The sequence below is a fragment of the Delphinus delphis genome, chromosome 20 (assembly GCF_949987515.2).
Source record: "Delphinus delphis chromosome 20, mDelDel1.2, whole genome shotgun sequence".
Lineage (NCBI taxonomy): Eukaryota > Metazoa > Chordata > Mammalia > Artiodactyla > Delphinidae > Delphinus > Delphinus delphis.
The window spans coordinates 40,415,467-40,436,180 of NC_082702.1; the positions used below are offsets into that span (position 1 = coordinate 40,415,467).

At 38.8% G+C, this 20,714-nt stretch overlaps 1 protein-coding gene across 1 annotated transcript in view; it reads left to right on the forward strand.

The window, feature by feature from the left end:
- LRRC36 (leucine rich repeat containing 36) overlaps positions 1 to 20,714 on the forward strand; it is a 45,858-nt gene that overhangs the window by 17,351 nt on the left and 7,793 nt on the right. Inside the window, 4 exon segments of the mRNA XM_059999294.1 lie at positions 7,762 to 7,889; positions 9,887 to 9,938; positions 14,139 to 14,579; positions 17,436 to 17,725. Of these exon segments, the coding sequence (XP_059855277.1) occupies positions 7,762 to 7,889; positions 9,887 to 9,938; positions 14,139 to 14,579; positions 17,436 to 17,725 (911 nt within the window).

The window sequence follows — 20,714 nt, forward strand, 5'->3', positions numbered from 1 at the left end:
ATATCTTAGAGGTCCATAGGCAATGTGAGACCCTTTAATTTTGTGCTTTTGTTTGATGCAGTTATGAAAAATATTTAAAAGATGTAAAAGCAAAAATACTCTTTTCAGTATTAGTCTGCTATTTAAAAAATAGAATATTTTTTAGAACAGCTTTAGATTTACAGCAAAACTGAGCAGAAGTACAGAGTTCCCATATGCTTCCTGCCTCCACACATGCAAGGCCTCCCCCACTACCAACATCAGGCATCAGAGTGGTGCTTTTGTTAGAACTGATGAATCTACAGTGACACATCATCACCCAAAGTCCTTAGTTTACTTTAGGGTTCATTCTTACTGTTGTACATTCTATGGATTTCGCAAATGTATAATAACATGTATCTGCCATTTTAGTGTCACACAGAATAGTTTCACTGCCCTATACTCTGTGCTCACCTAGCCATCCCTTTCTCCCCTTCTGACCCCTGGCAACCACTGATCTTTTTACCATCTCCATATATTTTTTAATAGATTTATTTATTTTTATTAATTTATTTTTGGCTGCGTTGGGTCTTTGTTTCTGCTCACAGGCTTTCTCTAGTTGCGGCAAGTGGGGGCTACTCTTCATTGCGGTGCCTGGGCTTCTTGTTGTGGTGGCTTCTCTTGTTGCAGAGCACGGGCTCTAGAGTGCAGTTAGTTGTGGCACATTTTGTTTATCCATTCACTTGTTGATGGACACTTGGGTTGCTCCCATGTTTTAGCTATTGTGAATAATGCTGCTATGAACATGGGTATACAAATATCTCTCAAGACCCTGCTTTCACTTCTTTGGGGTTTGCACCCAAAACTGAAATTACTGGATCATATAGTAATTTTATTTTTAATTTTTTTTAGGAACTGCCATACTGTTGTCCATAGCAGCTGTACCATTTTATATTCCCACGAACAATGCGCAAGAGTTCTGATTTCTCTACATCCTTCCCAACGTTTGTTATTTTCTGTTTTTTTGATAGTAGCCATCCTAATGGGTGTGAGGTGGTATCTTGTATTTTTAAATTTGTATTTCCCTAATGATCAGTGATGTTGAATATTTTTTTGTGTGCTTATTGGCCATTTGTATATCTTCGTTTGGAGAAATGTCTATTCAGGTCCTTTGCTATTGAATCAGGTTGTTTTTTTGTTGCTGAGTGTTAGCAGTTCTCTATATATTCTAGCTATTAATACCTTATCAGATATATGATTTGCAAATATTTTCTCCCATTCTGTGGGTTGCCTTGTTACTCTGTGGATACTGTTTTTAGAGGCACAAAATTTTTAAAAATAAATTTATTTATTTTATTTATTTTTGGCTGTGTTGGGTCTTTGTTGCTGCGTGTGGGCTTTCTCTAGTTGCTGCGAGCCGGGGCTACTCTTCGTAGCAGTGCGTGGGCTTCTCATTGCGGTGGCTTCTCGTTGCGGAGCATGGGCTCTAGGCACGCGGGCTTCAGTAGTTGTGGCATGTGGGCTCAGTAGTTGTGGCTCGTGGGCTCTAGAACGCAGGCTCAACAGTTGTGGCACACAGGCTTAGTTGCTCCGCGGCATGTGGGATCTTTCTGGACCAGGGCTCGAACCTGTGTCCCCTGCATTGGCAGGCAGATTCTTAACCACTGTGCCACCAGGGAAGCCCCTTAATTTTTCATGATGTTCAATTTGTCTATTTTTTCTTTTGTTGCTTTGCTTTTGGTGTCACATTGCCAAATCCAGTGTCATGAAGCATTTTCCCTATGTTTTCTTCTAAGAGTTTTATAGTTTAAGGTGTTACATTTAGGTCTTTGGTCCATTCTGAGTTAATTTTTGTGTATGTGTTAGGTAAGGGTCCAGCTTCATTCTTTTGTATGAGGAATGAGTGATGGATAGCTGCTACTTTGCTAAGAACTGAATTAAGTAAAATTAACCCTAATTTACCTTCCACGTCTTCCCCCAGAAGTTGCAAGTCTTCAGTAGACTCCAGAATTCCAAAATAGTTACGACAGAATTCTGCCAGTGCAGTTGTTACCTAGGTGGGAGACAGATGCCAGATGCTTCTTACTCTGCCATCTTCCCCTGTCTCCACAGTTTTGCCTTTTCCAGAATGTCATATAGTTGGAATTGTACAGTATGTAGCCTTTTCAGATTGGCTTCATCTACTTAGTAATATGCATTGAAGTTTCCTTTGTATTTCTTCATGACTTGGTAGCTACTTTCTTTTTAGTGCTTAATAATATTCCATTATTATTATCCGGAATATTTGTTTATCCATTCACCTACTGAAAAACATCTTGATTGTTCCCAGGTTTGGGCAATTATGAAAAAAGCTGCTATAGACATCTATTTGCAGGTGTTTGTATGGACATAAGCTTTCAACTCCTTTGGATAAATACCAAGTGTTTAGTTCTGTGAGAAATTTGCAAACTGTCACCCAATATAATCTGCTTTTTAAAATATCTTTTTATACACTGAGTTTCTTAAATTGAAGTTTCTCAAACTGGATTCATATTTCAGAGTTTATGAGGATGTTGAGTTTGAGAAACACTAATGTAGATAGGCATATGCTATAGAGGCTTAAGGTGTGCTAGGAGCAAATGAGGAAAGGTTTTGTGGCAGATAGAAGTTCATTTCTCCCTCATATAGAAATCTAGATGGTGGCAGTCTAGGGATGTTATTGGGGGTTCTAAGAGGTGAATAAAGGATATAGTGGAGGGCAACTGTCAATCTCTGACACAATGGATGTGAGAGCAATTCAGCGAACAAGTGTATATCTACTGGAAAATCTTGTGTTAGAGGCTAGGCACATTAGGAAATGACACAACAGTGTCAGATCTTCAGATACTCCCACACCAGAGAGATTTATCATAGCTATTAGGTTACAAGTCAGGCTGAGACATGAGTTCGACTGTGATAGAGATAAAGAACTATGGGGGAGAGGCACTAGCAGTTAGTACTGACTGGGGACCTGGGAAAAGACTTCACAAAAAGGAGACATTTAGGTTGGGCATTCAAATAGAATTCATTGGGCATAGTTTGGTGTTAAGTGCATAGAGAAGTAGAAAAAACAGGTGTGACAGATTAGGAAATTGACTCAGCTTGTGACTGGAGCTAAGGTGCTTGACTAAAGCCAAGTGGCAAAGGGCCTCTTTACTAAACATTTTCATTTTATTCTCTTGAAAATGGGTAGCAAAGGTGTTTTAGGTGGTAAGCATGATTAAATGTGTGACAGAGAGATAACTCTAAATTTGAACAGTAGTCCCAATGGGAGATAATAAGGACATGTCCTGACATAGGGCAATAATAGCAGTGTGAATGCAAATGAGGAGGTACAGATTGATTAAATCATTGAGGATATGAAAAGAAAACTTGGAGATAAAACATTAAGTGTTTTTACCTGCAATGTTTTGCTAGGGAGTCCAAACTTCAAAGAGTTGAATTTTGAATGAAATACATATCAGGTATTTAAGGCGGAAAAACACAAGGTTACTTAGGCAGTCTGTTCATGACGGGAAAAACTATAATTTCCTTTCATTATTATCATATCTACAATGGCAATCATATATTAATATATATTATATACACTATAATATATATTATAATTTATATATACTAATAATATATGATAATATATATCATATATATTATTTCAAAAGTCGGGGATTAAGTTGTCCTCATTGGGGATAAGCAATTTAAAGGAAATAGCAAATCTTCATTTATTTTGGGTTTTTTTGTTTTGTTTTAAATATTTCTTTATTTATTTGGCTGCACTGGGTCTTAGTTGCAGCACGCAGGATCTTTATTGCCACGTGCGGGGTCTTTAGTTGTGGCGGACTCTTAGTTGCAGCATGGGGATCTAGTTCCCTGACCAGGGATCGAACCTGGGCCCCCTGCATTGGGAGCGCGGAGTCTTAACCATTGGACCACCAGGGAAGTCCCCTTCATTTATTTTGGAGGCTAGTGTTAGACCCATTATTTCTGCTCTCAAAATTTTATCTCAGTGGAATCTAGGGTACAAGATGTTTATTAGAGATCAATATCGAAAGGAAGGGGAGGAAGGAGAGTTGAGCAGAGGGACAGCTCTAGAGCAAGGACTGCCCCTGGACCCCATTTGGTCACTGCATATGGACTGCCTCTGGAAGGGCATGACATCAGGAGGTAGTTCTCTGTAGCTGAGACACACTCTGAAGAGTAAATCAAGTCCTCCTTGAAAGGGATCTGGGTAGTGCATCTCTGTTTCTACCTCAGATGGGTTGCAAGGTTTTTGGCCAAATGTGTGAAGCAGGGCCTCATCCATATAAGATTACTGGTAATTGAAGTAGCCAACTATTAGTTCTTTGCCACAAGCATCAGCATTATAAGCCATTTCTCTGTCATTAAAAATATAAAACAATTTTCAGTGGTAAAAAGATAATGAATTATGGTCCTATCACATTGGTTATATGGGTATAAAAACCTGGGCTGGACAACAATGTCATAAATACATTTGCTTTTGGAATTAAGTGTTGGATATATTTTACATCTGAAGAAAAAGAAGAAAATAAATTGAAGTATAAGACAAGAAAAAAATTATCTCAGAATGCAAATTGTTTCTTTTTCTTGATTTTTCCTGACTGTGGTACATGACATGCTTAGTCATAATGTAGCAGAGCAAGGTGTCGGTTTATCTTTTTCAGGAGTGAGCCTATATCTTGAATATGACACCAAAAGTGTAACAACCAAAGAAAAAATAGATGAGTCACACTTTATAAAAATTTAAAACTTTTGTGTTTCAAAGGACACTATCAAGAAAGTTAAAAAAGCTGGGGAATTCCCTGGCAGTCCAGTGGTTAGGACTTCGTGCTTCCACTGGAGGGAGCATGGGTTCCATCCCTGGTTGGGGAACTTACAAGATCCCTCATGCCGCGAGGTGTGGCCAAAATAATAATAATAATAATAAATTAATTAAAAAAACAAAGAAAGTAATAAAGTAACCCACAGAATGGGAGGCAATATTTGCAAATCATATATCTGACAAGGGTCTAGTATCCATTCTATACAAAAAACTCTTACAAATCAATAACAAAAAGACAAACAACCCAATTAGAAAATGGGCAAAAGATTGAATAGACATTTCTCTAAAGAAGTTATGCAACTAGCCAACAAGCACATGAAAGATATTCAACATCACTAGCCATCAGGGAAATGCAAATCAAAACCACAAGGAAGATACCATTTCACACCCACTAGGATGGCTAGAATCAAAAGGACAGATAACAAGTGACAGCAAAGATGTGGAAAAATTGGAACCCTCATACATTTCTGGTGGGAAAGGAAAATGGTATAGCTTCTTTGGAAAACAATTTAGAAGTTCCTCAAAAAGTTAGAGTTACCATTTGACCCAGCAATTCCACTCCTAGATGTATACCCAAGAGAAATGAAAACATATGTCCACACAAAGACTTGTACAGGAATGAAATCAGCATTATCCATAATAGCTGAAAAGTCTATCAACTGATGAATGGAGAAACAAAATAATGGCATATCCATATAAGGCATATTTTGCAGCCTAAAAATGATTGAAGTACTGATACATGCTACAATATTTATCTTGAAAGCATCATGCTACTTGACAGAAACCAGATACAAAAGGTCAAACATATTATTCCACCTACATGAAATGTCCAGAATAAGCAAATCCTATTTGATGTTTGCTAGGGGCTGGTGGGGAGGAGAGAATTGAGAGTGACAGTTAATTTGGTTTGTTTTGGGGTGATGAAAGTGAAGGTGGTGATGGTTGTACAACTTTGTGAATACAGTAAAAATCACTGAATTGTATTCTGTAAAAGGGTGACTTACATGGCATGTACATTATACCTCAATTAAAATAAAGATTCCCCCCACCAAAAAAAGTGATTCTATAAAATTTGATAATTGATTGACATTTGAGATGAGAGAGAGAACATCAAAGAACAAGTTTCTATCTTGAGGGATTGGGTGAATAGGAATGCCAGTATTAAGACGAGGGTTAGGGATGAAGGTGAGGACCATCAGCAGAAGTAGGCCTGGAAGTGAAGATTATGAGTTCGATTTAGAAAATAATTGGGAATTCTCTGGTGGTCCAGTGGTTAGGACTCAGCACTTTCACTGCTGGGCCCAGATTCAGTCCCTGGTCGGGGAATTAAAATCCCACACACACAAAAAAAGAAAATACTGACTTTTTAGTTGTCTATAGGGCACACTTTGGGGGGCAGTTCAAAAAACTTAAGTCTGGACATGAAACGACAGATCAGAGTTAAGAGATTTAGATTTAAGGTCAACCAGATTTGGGAGATAGCTGACACCAAAGAGAAGGTATGATAGCATCCAGCAAAGAGTTTGGACCTTGGGGGATTTGTTTGAACCAAGAGGTAGGTTGAAAGAAAAAGAACCTGTGAATCTAAAAAAGAGCATTAGCAGGGTAGAACAAAAACCAGGATGGAGCTGGGTCTTGGACACCTGGGAAGTTTGTGTTGTTCTGTAGGAAAGTGTTAAGAGGAGCCTTGAACCCAAAGTCACAGCTTACTAACCATTCTAATTTTCTACTAAGAATCAGGTTAAAATCAGCAATTTCTGCTTCACCTTGGTTTTTTTTTTTTTCCTGTGTTGCTACTGCAAAGGAACCACAGAACATAAACTTTGACAGCTTATGTCACTTTGAGAAGTACAGTTCTGTCAAGTACAAGGGTGGAAGAACATCTTGTATTGAAGTAGTAGGACATTTCATTCCCAAAAGGCAACTCAGAAATAAGAAGCATTTTAGAGCTCCAAATGGACTAAAGGGCTGGATTTTCGAAAGGCTGGCTTTATTCTCACTCTGTATTCTCAGTTGCCCTGCCTTATAGTAGCTTTCTGTTGCCAGAGCCTAAACATGGGAACTAGCAGAAGAGCACACTGTTTGACTAAGGCCCAGACTTTGGAAACTATCTTAATTCTTATCCAATCCTACTAGAGAAAAAAACCTCCCTAAACAGAAACCTCTTATTTTCATCCATGGGTCCCCCAGAAGACCCCAAATCCCAGAATTCTGCAATTAATAAGTATTGATCAAGGATATGCAAAAACTTTTGTACAAGTGTTACAATCTAATAGAAATCCTAACAAACTCTTTTTGAGGTGGCCAGGATAGGATACAGTTTTTGTTTGTTTTTCCTTTCTATTTTTAAAGTTGTTTCTCTAATGGTAGGCAAAAATACTGGGAAACCTAAGGATTTGGCATTCGTTTCTATGAAATAGGTCCTGATTAGTCTTTTTCTTTGAACAAATGAGGAAATCAAGGCAGAAAGAAGCTGGTTTGAAATGATGAAGCTGATTTAAAATGACAAATCATTGCAGACTGTTGATTAAAGCCCTGGAGATGCCTGATGTCAGGAGTCTATTTCCAGCCATCTCCCCCTGTAGCTGGAGATTGTTGAATTGGTGTCAAAGTTTATTATATATTCACTTCAGAAGTATGCAAAATATTTGCCGCCTTCTTAATTTCTCTTGAGCATTTCATAATTTATGAAGCCATTTCATATCCATTGTCTTGTTTTAACCTCACCTCAACTCTAAGAGATAGGAAATTTAGATTTTATCATCACTGTTTTACAAGTGGAGAGATTGAGAGAGGTTAAGCAGTTTGTCCAAGTTCACGTGGTCTCCAAGTAGTGGCACCAGGACTAACTCTCAATCTTGTGACTTCTCTTCTAGTATCTTTCCATATGACATGTTGCCTTTAAAGTCTGGTCAGTGCTTCATTGTATGCCTTTTCTTTTGACACAGGCTCAAACAAAGGACTTTTTATTCCCTTCCCAAACTGGGAAATAAAGGATTCCCCAACAAGTACTTCTGTAACCCAGGACAATGGTATACCAGATCAGAAATTAGACACTTTGCCACTGGGGACACAGGTAATGTACTCACTTTCCTGCTGATCTGTTGACTAATCAATGATTAATGCTAATAATCCAGTGGACTCTCAATTATTGTGAAGGTCTAAGAGGACTTTTTAAAATTAATTTTTATTGGAGTGTAGTTGATTTACAATGTTGTGTTAGTTTCTGCTGTACAGCAAAGTGAATCAGTTATACATATACATATATCCACTCTTTTTTAGATTCTTTTCCTGATAGGTCATTACAGAGTATTGAGTAGAGTTCCCTGTGCTATACAGCAGGTTCTTATTAGTTATCTGTTTTATGTATAGTAGTGTGTATATGTCAATCCCAATCTCCCAATTTATCCCTCTCCCCTTCCCCCTTGGTAACCATTAAGTTTGTTTTCTACATCTGTGACTCTAGTTCTGTTTTGTAAATAAGTTCATTTGTATCATTTTTTAAGACTCCACATATAAGCTATATATGATATTGTCTTTCTCTGTCTGACTTAAGAGGACTTTTTTGATGAAGGCATGTTAGACACTTTAAAAGGAAAGCACAAGACAGGATGCAAAGGGCCTTCTCCATTAATTTCAATCTCCCCTTTCCCTCTCCCCCAGTACCTGATCAGATGTAGTATATTTATACATATAACTTTAGCACATTTTATGCCAGGCATTTTGGCACTCAAACAGGGATACAACTGTTACAGGTTTTGTCTGTTTTTCAGTTTTCTCCTCTCTACCCAATGTCTCCATTTCCTGTTGCCTGGCTTCTTTACATTTTCTACCTCTGCCTTTTAATTACTGGATCTTAACATCTCAGGGGTGGCTCTCCCAACACTGCCTCTTCATTGAAGCACAAAAAAAAGAAAAGTTAAGCAGTAAAGATGGCATAGAAGTTGTGGGCAATGAAGAGGAAGAGATCATACAAGATGAGGGAAGAATTAAAAATAAGTTTTTAGAGAAAAAAATTGGTGGGAGTCCATTACTTATTTATATGAATGAATATGATGCAGGAAGCAGAATTGACTACTTCAACTTCTCCTTTTGTCTATATTTTTATTGATAAATTATGAGCAATAAGTTTGCTGAAAATAGTCAGAAGGAGAAAGAAGAGAAGGAAAGACTCATTAATCCACAGTTTGGATAATCAACACTGTACAAAGAAAAAGATAGTAAGATTTCAGGTTGAATTTATAATACCTTCATTTTATAAAAAGACAGATTAACATTTAGTTGGTTTCTTTGTTTTTGGAGATTCTACTTGGGTAATTTAGAAACTATTTCAATTACCATTTTTTTAAAAATTTGGTATTCTTTTAAAGGAAATGGAGACAAAATATACTATAATCTACAGTTAACATTAAATAGCACTTTTTAGATTAAAAACTTTGAAATTACTTCTTGAAGTGCGAGAGAAGAAGAAATTGAATAGCCTACTCTATGTCCTCTTAGTTTAAGAAATAGGAAGTAAGATTTCTTTCTCTGCATAACTACCAAAAAGATGCTGAATACTTGAAGATGATTTTGTAAAAAGCAAACTCTAGAAAGCTTTCTACTTTGTATCAATCCTTGCTTAATTATGCCTTAGATTAATTTTCAGCCTATTAAAAAGTCTCAGTAGCTCCCATGGTTGATACTCAGCTTTACTAGAGGTAAAGTAAGTATGGGAGTTCTTCAAGCAGAAATAAGTTGGAAAAGGTGGTACCATCTAACTTCTATGCTGAGTTATCTAAAGCAGAGAAAATACAATATTTCACTGTTTGGTATGTCCTTTACCATCTAAGGATATTTTGTCTTTTCAAGGCATCTCCTTATCTGCTCCAGAGCAACTCTAGAATCTCTTTGTATTGTGACTGTTTTAAAATAAGCTTAAATCTGGACCTTTGCTTGAAGATCTTTTTCCCTAGTTTGCAAGGATGGACTTGCTTACTAATAGGAAAGTATTCTGAACCTCCCTGTTCTAGTTAAACTCATGTCTGAATGCCCATTGACTCCCTTCTCCTAAACTTTCAAACTTTTTTTTAGATGCAGGAAGTGGCAAGAAAGGAGATACCAAGTGAGAATCACCAGGAAGATGGTAAATATTTTGCTTACAGTATTTTTCTCCACACTAGTCGGAGAAATCTAGGTGTGATGGGATTTGGGAGAAGATGGAGATGTCTCAGTCCTGGGAGACTACGTGATGAATTCTCTTCTGCTTTCATAAGGGGCTGCCCTGGATGCTTAGTGACCTGTGAGGTCTTTCAGGTTGAAGAGTGGATATTCTGACTTCCTTTGTTCTTGACTTTTTGTATTGGCTGACTATTCCTTGTTTCTTTTACCTTTCTTGCCTTCTTTTGGATTTATTATGTTTTTTGTTTTTGGTTTTGTTTTTTTTGTGGTACGCGGGCCTCTCACTGTTGTGGCCTCTCCCATTGTGGAGCACAGGCTCCGGACGCGCAGGATCAGCGGCCATGGCTCACGGGCCCAGCCGCTCCGCGGCATGTGGGATCTTCCCGGACCGGGTCACGAACCCACGTCCCCTGCATCGGCAGGCGGACTCTCAACCACTGCACCACCAGGGAAGCCCTATTATGTTTTTATTCATCCATTTTTTTCTTTCTGCTAGTTTACAAGTTACACACTGTTTCTATGCTTTTGGTATTATTCCCAAAACTATAATATGTGTCCTTAACTTATTCAACTTTAAAATTAATCAATACTTTAACTCTTCTCTTGTGTAATTCAAAGACCTTAAAGTAATTTACTCCTTTTAATCCCTCCTGATTTATGTATTATTATTATAGATTTTAATTCTCTATATTTTTAAAATTCACAAGATACTATTTTTATAAAGTCATTGTTCATTTAAATTTATCCATGTATTTACCACTTTGCTCTTTTTTTTTATTTTAATTTTTTGGCCGCACCACGCGGCATGTGGGATCTTTGTTCCCTGACCAGGGATCAAACCCGCACCCCCTGTATTGGAAGCATGGATTCTAAACCACTGGACTGCCAGGGCAGTCCCTTTACATCTCTTTTTTTTAAATCCCAGACTTCACTTCTGAGATGGTTTTCCTCTAGCTTATAGTACATCTTTTAGAATTTTCTTTAGTGTGGATCTACTCGTGATGAATTCTTTCAGTTTTTGTCTGAAAATGCCCCAATTTCACTATCATTCTTAAAGGGTATTTTGGCTGGGTATAAGTTTCTTTCTTTTTTTTTTTTTTTTTATTACTTTTGACTGTGTTGGGTCTTTGTTTCTGTGCGAGGGCTTTCTCTAGTTGCAGCGAGCGGGGACCACTCTTCATCACAGTGCGTGGGCCTCTCACTATCGCGGCCTCTCTTGTTGCGGAGCACAGGCTCCAGACGCGCAGGCTCAGTAGTTGTGGCTCATGGGCCTAGTTGCTCCGCGGCATGTAGGATCTTCCCAGACCAGGGCTCGAACCCATGTCCCCTGCATTGGCAAGCAGATTCTCAACCACTGCGCCACCAGGGAAGCCCTGGGTATAAGTTTCTATGTTGGCAGTTATTTCTTTCAAAATATTGAAGGTATTCCACTGTATTCTATCTTTTGTAGTTGCTTTTGAGAAGTCAGCTAGAACAGGGGTCCCCCCACCCCCATCCCTGGGCCTGCACAGCAGGAGGTGAGCGACGGGCGAGCGAGCGAAGCTTTATCTACCGCTCCCCATCGCTCCCCATTGCTTGCATTACCAGCTGAACCATCGCTTGCATCACTGGCTGAACCATCACTTGCATCACCACCTGAAACACCCCCACGCCCCCGACCAGGTCCATGGAAAAATTGTCTCCCACGAAAACCGGTCCCTGGTGCCAAAAAGGTTGGGGACCACTGAGCTAGAAATTTGTCACTCCTGCAAGGATAATCTGTCTTATTTTTCCTCTGGCTGCTTTTAAGATTTTCCAATTGTCTTTGATTTTCTGCATTTCACTATGGTGTGTGGACTTCTTTTTGTTTATCCTGTTTGGTATTTATTACACTTGAATTTGTGAATTCTGTCTCATTATTTCTGTAAAGTGCTTCAAAAATTATTTATGTCCCATTTTTTCTATCTTGTCCTTCTGGGACTCTTGATTAAGTAAATGTATGTCCTCTTTCACTTTGTCCTCTTTGTCTCTTACTCTTTTATATTTTTTATCTTTCTTTGGTTTGATCCACATTCTGGATAACTCCTTCTGACCCATATTTAAATTCACTAACATTCTTTTCAGCTGTGTCTAATCTGTTGTTAAGCTTGTCTTCTGAATTCTTAATCTCAGTAGTTTATTTTGAGTTTTATAAATTCGATTTGGTTCTTTTTCAAATCTTCTGGGTCACTTTTTTGGCGGCACAGGCTTCGGATGCGCAGGCCCAGCGGCCACGGCCCACGGGCCCAGCCGCTCTGCGGCATGCGGGATCCTCCGGGACCGGGGCACGAACCCGCATCCCCTGCATTGGCAGGCGGACCCCCAACCACTGCGCCAGCAGGGAAGCCCACCCAGCTGTTTTATATATCTTTAAACATAGTAAAAATAGCCATCTTATAGGCTGCATCTGTTAATTCCAATTTTTGTGCATGTTGTCTGGTTTTTCTACTCATTCTCACTTGTGTTATCTTATTTCCTTTTTTGTTTTGGCTACTTGCTGGCTATTTTATTTTATTTACTTATTTATTTTTTTATTTTTGGCTGTGTTGGGTCTTCGTTTCTGTGCGAGGGCTTTCTCCAGTTGGCGGCGAGCGGGGGCCTTTCTTCATCGCGGTGCGCGGGCCTCTCACAGTCGCGGCCCCCCGTTGCGGAGCACAGGCTCCAGACGCGCACGCTCGGTAGCTGTGGCTCACGGGCCTAGTTGCTCCGCGGCATGTGGGATCCTCCCAGACCAGGGCTCGAACCCGTGTCCCCACATTAGCAGGCAGATTCTCAACCACTGCGCCACCAGGGAAGCCCCAAGGCTATTGTATTTTAAAAACTATTTGTAGGAATGATTTAAAGTGTTACATGAAGATATCTTTTCCAGATCAGATTTTCATTTGCTTCTACCAGTTGCCTGGGGAACTATCAGCCTGGAATCACCTTAATCCAAGCTTAAGGCTTGAGGATCCCTGGACCACCCAGATGATGCAAACCTGGATTACCAGTGTACAAGGGCTGGTTTATTTCCAGTTTACCTTTACTTTGAAGATTGTATCCTGATTAGGATTCCATATTAATGTGGGGAGTGGGTGAGGGGGTGGTTTCTCCTACTCCTTACCTTGGATGGATCCTGAACTTGGACTTCTGTACCTTTCACTCTAAAGCGCCTTAGGGTAAAAGTCACTTTAAGTGCTAGACTCACCTATATGAGTTCTTGCTGTTTTCTAGATTTTGGCCTAGAGATTCCTCACTAGCTTATTAGCTCTTTGATGCTTTTAAGAACGTATATCATCCCACTTTTTAAATATCTTCAACAGGAGGGATAGTCTGAATTATCTAATCTCATTACTTGTTCTTAGATTCTTTTTCTTACATAAAGATATTGTTCTATAACCTTTCCCCTACTGTATAGACTGGCCCTTGGTAAAAATGTTGATATTCTTAAAGGTTCTGTAGAGATAGAAGGTACTTGTTTCCACTTTTTTAAAGTTAATGTGACTAACTCAGGAAGGCCTTCAAGCGTATGAATCTCTGAAAGCCCCAAGGAGCACAAAGACTTCTCTTTTTGTCTGATACTCTACTTGCCCTACTCTGAGGCTTTTTGGAGATGACAGGTACACCTGTCTGAGAGAAATACTTTATAGCTGGATTAGGGATTTTCATAGGTTTTGCATTTCCTGCCATTTAATTGGCGTAGGATAGTGGTTCCCAATGTGTGAACCTAGATCCTCTGTGTAGAGGTTGGGGGTAGGAGTGAGTTTAGCTTTATTGCGAGGCGTCTATGAAATCATAGACCTACCAACTATTGTCTGAATACCTAAGATCACAACTTTTGTCATGTGGGAGTGCACCAAAATAGTAGAAATCGTATATAGAAAACTCTGACACTACAGTTTTAGAAGGAAATTCCTACAGGATTAGGTTGACATGAAATTTGTCTCCAGAATGTTACAGATTCTTTACTGTCTACACAATGTCCAACATGTTTTGTTTTTCCATGTAGGAATCCTTTTATCACTTTATGCTACCATTTATAAAAATTATAAACCATCTCTTCCTGAGAACTTTTTTTTGGTAGACAGAGGTATATCCAGTGAACAAGGATACCCTAAGAAGAATTCTCATTGTCTTTTGTTTTTTTTTCCCCCTTGGTGATGGTTAGAATTCAGACGCTACTTGCCTCATCAATCCACAGTTCGAACCCCAGAGAAGATGGCTAGAGAAGGGTACCGAATATCTTTTTTGGACAACAAGTCTTCAGGTTCTTCTCCAGAAAAGGATTTGATACCAAAACCTGATACTTATCAGCTTACCCATGACGCCTCATTGAGTAAACGCCTGGATGTGGGTGATTCTAGACAGATTCATCCCTATCAGTTACCTTCAGATGCTGGTCTAGAAAATTATGATAGTCATTATTCCCAAAATCCATCCCTGCATGGAAGTCTTGGTAAAAGGCCTCAGACAAGCAGGAACTACCGAGAATATAGCACAAAACCTTCAAATAACATGAAGGCCACCACATCCCATTCCTGCGGAGACTTACCGACTTCTCTGTCAAACCCTGACTCCAGCACTGGAAGGCTTTTGAAGCTTAGTTCAGGTAATAGCTTCCTGTTAGACCTCTTTCATAGGCATGAAGATTGAAGTATAACTGGAAATTTTGGAATTAATATTTCTTAGATTGGGGAATTCCCTGGCAGTCCAGTGGTTAGGACTCTGTACTTTCACTGCCTAGGGCGTGGGTTCAATCCCTGGTTGGGGAACTAAGATCCTGCAAGCTGAAAATAAATAAATAAAGTCACCAGTGGTCCATAGAGCCTTGAGAAATCTGCAGGGTATGTGTTTAACATGATAGATATATTAGAGAAAATTTATAGACAATTTATAGAAATGCAGTTTCATAACTATATATTATTTTAGTTAAATATTGATAGCATCCTGGGACATATTTTTAGTTACATCTAGTCTTCTCTGGCCACAAGCACTTCTATTCTGAGTTACTTTTTCAGAAAAAGCTAGTTTAAGGGTAAGAGACCACTCCTTAGTTATTTATTTATTCAACAAAATGTATTGAATACCCACTATGTGCCAGATACTATTCTATCTCTGCAGATAAAGTAGCAAACAAAAATAAACATAAAATATATGTCAGGTTATGGTAAGTGTTGTGAAGGAAAGTAACATAAGGGTATTAGAGAGTAATATGGAGGAGGTGATGTTTTAGATAGAATGGTCAGGGTAAGCTTCTCAGGTGAGATATCATAAAAGTAGAGACTTGAATGAAGTGAGAGTGTGAGCCATGTGGATAACTGGGGGGAGAAATTTTAGACAGTGGAAATAGTAAGTGCAAAGTTCCTGAGGCTGGAACATGCTTGGCATGTTCAAGAAACAATGAGGAGGCCAGGGCTGCTGCTGCAGAGTGAGCCAGGTAAAGAGTATAGATGAAGTCAGATAGCCAGACATTTATTCTGGGTGAGATCAGAAGCTGTTGGAGAGTTTGTAGCAGAGGAGTGACATGATCTAACTGAAGAATTACTCTGGCTGCTGAGTTGAGAATAGACAATGGAGAGCAAGGATAGAAGTTTTTAAAATTAACAGATTAGAATCTGGATAAGAGATGATGGTAGCTTGAACTAGGGAGATAGCAGTGTAGGTGGTGAGAAATAGATTCTGAATATGTTCTGAAGATAACACTCCATGATTTGTTGGTGGATTGAGGATGAAGTGTGAGAGAAGGAAGGTCAAGGATAACTCCTAGGTTTCAAGTCTGAATAACTGGAAGAATAGAGTTACCATTTTACTCAGATGGAAAAGAGTGTGAGGAACAGGTTTTAGGATGGATACCAAGAGTTGGTCTTTGTCAGCTTAAGTTTGAGGTGCCTATTAAAACTTCTCAGAGATGCCAATTTGATAAGTAGACATATTAGTCTGGAGTTCAGGGAAGAAGGTGGGGCTGGGAATGAAGTGTGTGGATGGCATTAAAACAGACTAGATGAGATCTCCCCAAGGGAGTGAATATAGATAGAAAAGATATCTGAGGACTAATCTGAGTCCTCCAACAATTAGAAATCTCGTAGATAAAGAGAAACCATCATGGAGAGCAAGAAAGAGGCAGCTACTAAGGTAGGAGAAAAAAAAAAGCCAAGAGGGAGTGGTATTCTGGAAGCCAAGTGAAGAATATGTTTCAAGAAGGAGGGAGTTATAAATACAGTGTCAGATGTCCTTAATAGATGTCTTTAACACTTCTGGGACTGAGAAATGATCATGGTATTTGGCAACGCATTAGTGAGCAGCTTCAGGAGATGCGTTGTTAATAAAAGCCTTGTTGAGGTGAGTTCGAGAAAGAATCAGAGGAGAAGCGGTAGAGTTACCGAGTGTATATGACCCCTTCAAGGAGTTTTGCAGTGAAGGGGAGCAAAGACATGGAAATGTAGCTGGAAGGGGGATGGAATCGAGATCATGGTGGAAATGATCCAGTAGAGGGAAAATTGATGATGCAGGAGAGAAAAGGGACAATTACAAGAAAAAAAATTGGGGAGTGGTCAAGAGGAGATGGAATCCAGTCCACCAGTGGAGAGGTTGGCCTTGGATAGAAGCACAGATAGTTCATCTATTACAAGAAGGAAGGGAGGGAATTTATAGACACAAATACAGATGGAATTGGTAGATTTAGTGGTTAGATCACATAGATGTTTTCTTTGATTGCCTCTCTTTTGCTCAGAGAAGTAAAGAGATCAGCAACTGAGAGTGAGGAGGGGGGAGAAGGTGTTGGAAGTTTGAGGAGAAGAGAGATGTGAAATAGTGATCTCAAAGAATAGAAGAGTAGGACTTCCCTGGTGGTCCAGTGGCTAAGACTCCTCGCTCCTAATGCATGGGGCCCAGGTTTGATCCCTGGTCAGGGAACTAGATCCCACATGCCTCAACTAAAGATCCTGCATGCTGCAACTAAGACCCAGTGCAGCCAAATAAATAAATAAATAAACATTTTAAAAAATGAGAAAAGAATTTGGAAAAGAGTAGATACATGTATATGTAAAACTGAATCACTTTGCTGTACACCTGAAACCAATATAACATTGTTAATCAACTATACTCCAATATAAATTAAAATTAAAAAAAAGAATAGAAGAGTAAATTGATTAGAGTAATGTATTAGGATAGCCGGGCCCAGTTAAGATAGTGGTTATGAATTTAAAGTGAAAATGTTGGAAAGAGATATATGTTGTTCTCCAGTCACTTCCCACTGCTCTGCTGTAGGCTTGGAGTATGTGCACAGTTGGATTTAACCAGAGTTGGGGTTTTGTCAGGTGGAGGGAGAGAGAAAGGGTCCAGAAAGTTGAGGGTATATACTAGGGAGAGATCATTATGACCCTTGGACTCCAGACAGGGTAAAGATGGAAGTAAGACATGAGAGAGTTGAAGAGCAGGTTCATCTCCTGCCCTGTTTCCTTCACAGATCTGTATGCCACAACCCATTTCAACAGCGACCCTGCTCTGCTGGTGAATGTAGAGCAAAACTTATCCACCAGCCTCGGCGATTTAACACCAGCACATGGTTCTTTCCCAAACAACACCATCCTGGGAGACTCTCTGCGGACACTGCTGTTGCCTACTGGGACTTCAGAAAACAGAGAGAGTTTGACCAAGGGGTCATTAAGCCCATCGAGAAGAGGATTCAAACGGAAAGAAAATATCCTTGATACCCTGAATCCAAAACATGGTTTCAGAGATGCTACAGGCAGCGAGGCAAGTGTTGGCTTGTTTGTGCTTGTGCAAAATCACATCAGGTCCAAGAGCAGAATGGGGTTCTGTTTTGGTGGTGGTGCTTCAGATGAAAAGAGGTAGAAATTCAAAGGGATTTTCAGAGGCTAGTGGGTAATACTGCCAGGCCAAAGCCTGTGATTCTTTTGCCCTTGGGAAGGTCATTCCCCTTCTGCAGCATTTCCTCATTTATGTCACAGGGAGCAGGGTCCCTAATCTACTTCCAGAGCATAAACATGGTGGAGAAGTACATTGATAATAAGAAGTGGTGAACAGAGTTTACCACAGGAAGGAATGCAGAAGTTGCCAGGGCCTCAGGGTTGGCTGAAGAGTGATCTCTGTAGCATTGATGTTTATGATCCTATCATGTTTACACATTTGCTTTGGCTACAAATCACTAACTTGCTTGGGATCTTTCTTCTAAAAGCATTGCTTTCCTGTCCAGGAATTTAAATTATTCCAATTTTTTCCAAGATGAATTAGATTAAGAAGATGAATTAGATTTTCCAAGGGATTTTTAGCTGAGAATGAACAACAAATCAAGAGCCATTCCCACATATACAATATAATCATTTCATAAAATTGTAGTATGGTAGTTAGTGTTGTTCTTACTTAGTAACTAAGTTTTGTTGCGGCCGTTGCATACATCCCTCCATGGAGAATGCCTTCTTCTCTCCTCTCATCTGTTTGAATATTAATTTTTCTCCAGGCCCTACTTCCATCATGAAGCTTTCTTCTCATTAGTTAAAAGAACTATAGCTCTTGGGGCATGCTCTTCCCTTGAACCCATAATCTTTGTCATACGAATCATTTAATCATTTACTGCCTTGTGAGAAAGCAGGGGATTTGGTCAAAAACAACTATTTCTAGTCACTTATTTTTCAGTTGATGGAAATCTTTTTGCACATTGACATGGGTTTATAAGGGGGTTTTGTTGTTTCGTTGGTTGGTTTTTTTACCCTTTAAATACTTTCTATTCAGTTTTCAAAACTTTGGAGGTGGTTGTAATTTTTGTGCACCAAAGGGGGCAGTCTTGTAATACTTTTTTTGACTTTTTGGTCCTTTTTTTTTTCCATTTTCAGCCACTGATGCCTATTTTTCCAGACAAAGAGCACTGGTGTTAATGTATTTAGGGTGAAGGTACAGAAACACTTAGGATATTTGGGTGCTATATTAATAAGACGTGTTCTAGGAGATTTTTCCACCTCTATTTCATGTGATAGGATTGTTAAAATAGCAATTAAAATCTCAATGCACTTTTCTGGACTATCTTAAAAATTCCCATTTATTTTTTCCTGTTAGATACTATATTTCTTTATATGAAAAGTTGTAAAAGACCTGTTTGAATATAAATATAAAAGAAATACACTGTTCAGTTTCTAGAAAGGTATAAATCAGAATAGCATTTAAAAAGTTATAACTTGAGGATATGGGGAGGGGGAAGGGTGAGCTGTGACAAAGCGAGAGAGAGGCATGGACATATATACACTACCAAACGTAAGGTAGATAGCTAGTGGGAAGCAGCCGCATAGCACAGGAATATCAGATCGGTGCTTTGTGACCGCCTGGAGGGGTGGGATAGGGAGGGTGGGAGGGAGGGAGACGCAAGAGGGAAGAGATATGGGAACATATGTATATGTATAACTGATTCACTTTGTTACAAAGCAGAAACTAACACACCATTGTAAAGCAATTATACCCTAATAAAGATGTTAAAAATAAATAAATAAAAGTTATAAAAAATAATCCCATATAAAAAAACACACAAAATTAAACCAAACATGAATTTGTGAAAATTTATTTTTGACCAACTGACTTTAGAATCATAGACAAATTATAAAAATTAATTTTTAGGGCCTCCCTGGTGGCGCAGTGGTTGAGAGTCCGCCTGCCGATGCAGGGGACGCGGGTTCGTGCCCTGGTCTGGGAAGATCCCACATGCTGTGGAGCGGCTGGGCCCGTGAGCCATGGCCGCTGAGCCTGTGCGTCTGGAGCAACAGGAGAGGCCACAAGAGCGAGAGGCCCGCGTACCACAAAAAAAAAAAAAAAAAAAAAAAAAATTTTAAAAAGCCATGAGGCATGGCTTTTCAGCTTTTAATTTGCTGAAAATTAAAAGTAACAAAATTATTCCAAAGTTCATAAAAAAAATTATCCCCCACTCTCACTGCATTGTGATAAATGAAAGAAAATACGTAAAGGCATGTATGTGTTTCTAAGTTGTTCCATGATGCGTACACAGAATTACCAATACATGAAAAACCAATGACAGTAAATATCCATTTTTGACAAGATCCTCTCAAGTGGGCTTGTAGTGTAACCAGTTTTTCTATGACTTTTCTTCCTAATCAGATTGTTAACTTCTTAAGGACCTCATCTTTTACTTCTTCATATGTTCACAGTCCTTATGTAGAACTCTCCATGCACATGATCAGTGTTCAGTACAGATTTGTTGAATAAATGTTTATCCCATTTGTAATGCTTTTCCTTATTAATTATAGACCATCTGTGTGACTCAAGTCATAGGTATCACTGTCTGGTGTTCTGCTTCACAGTTGTCATATATGACAGCATTATCTAATTAATCATCTATAGTTTTAATATCAAAAGAGCCAAAGATTGAGAAATAATTTGGCTGTTTTTAATATATAACAGCTTTCTTGAAGTCCCTTGAGACCCTACAGAAAAGATTTGTAGATTGATTTGTCCAGTAAAATTCCCAATTGTTTTTTATTCATTCAGACATGACTAAATAAATAGACATATACATCATATCTGAATGAATAAACAATTGGGAGTTTCATTGGAGAGCTCTACCTATACATCTATATACATGAGATTCTTACTGAATAAAAAGTATCTTTAGTACTGGGTCCAACAATAACATTTAACATAACATTTAAAATGTTATGGGATATTTATGTTTATTATATATTAATATACTAAATATAAGCTTATGAGTTATGACTTTTATTAA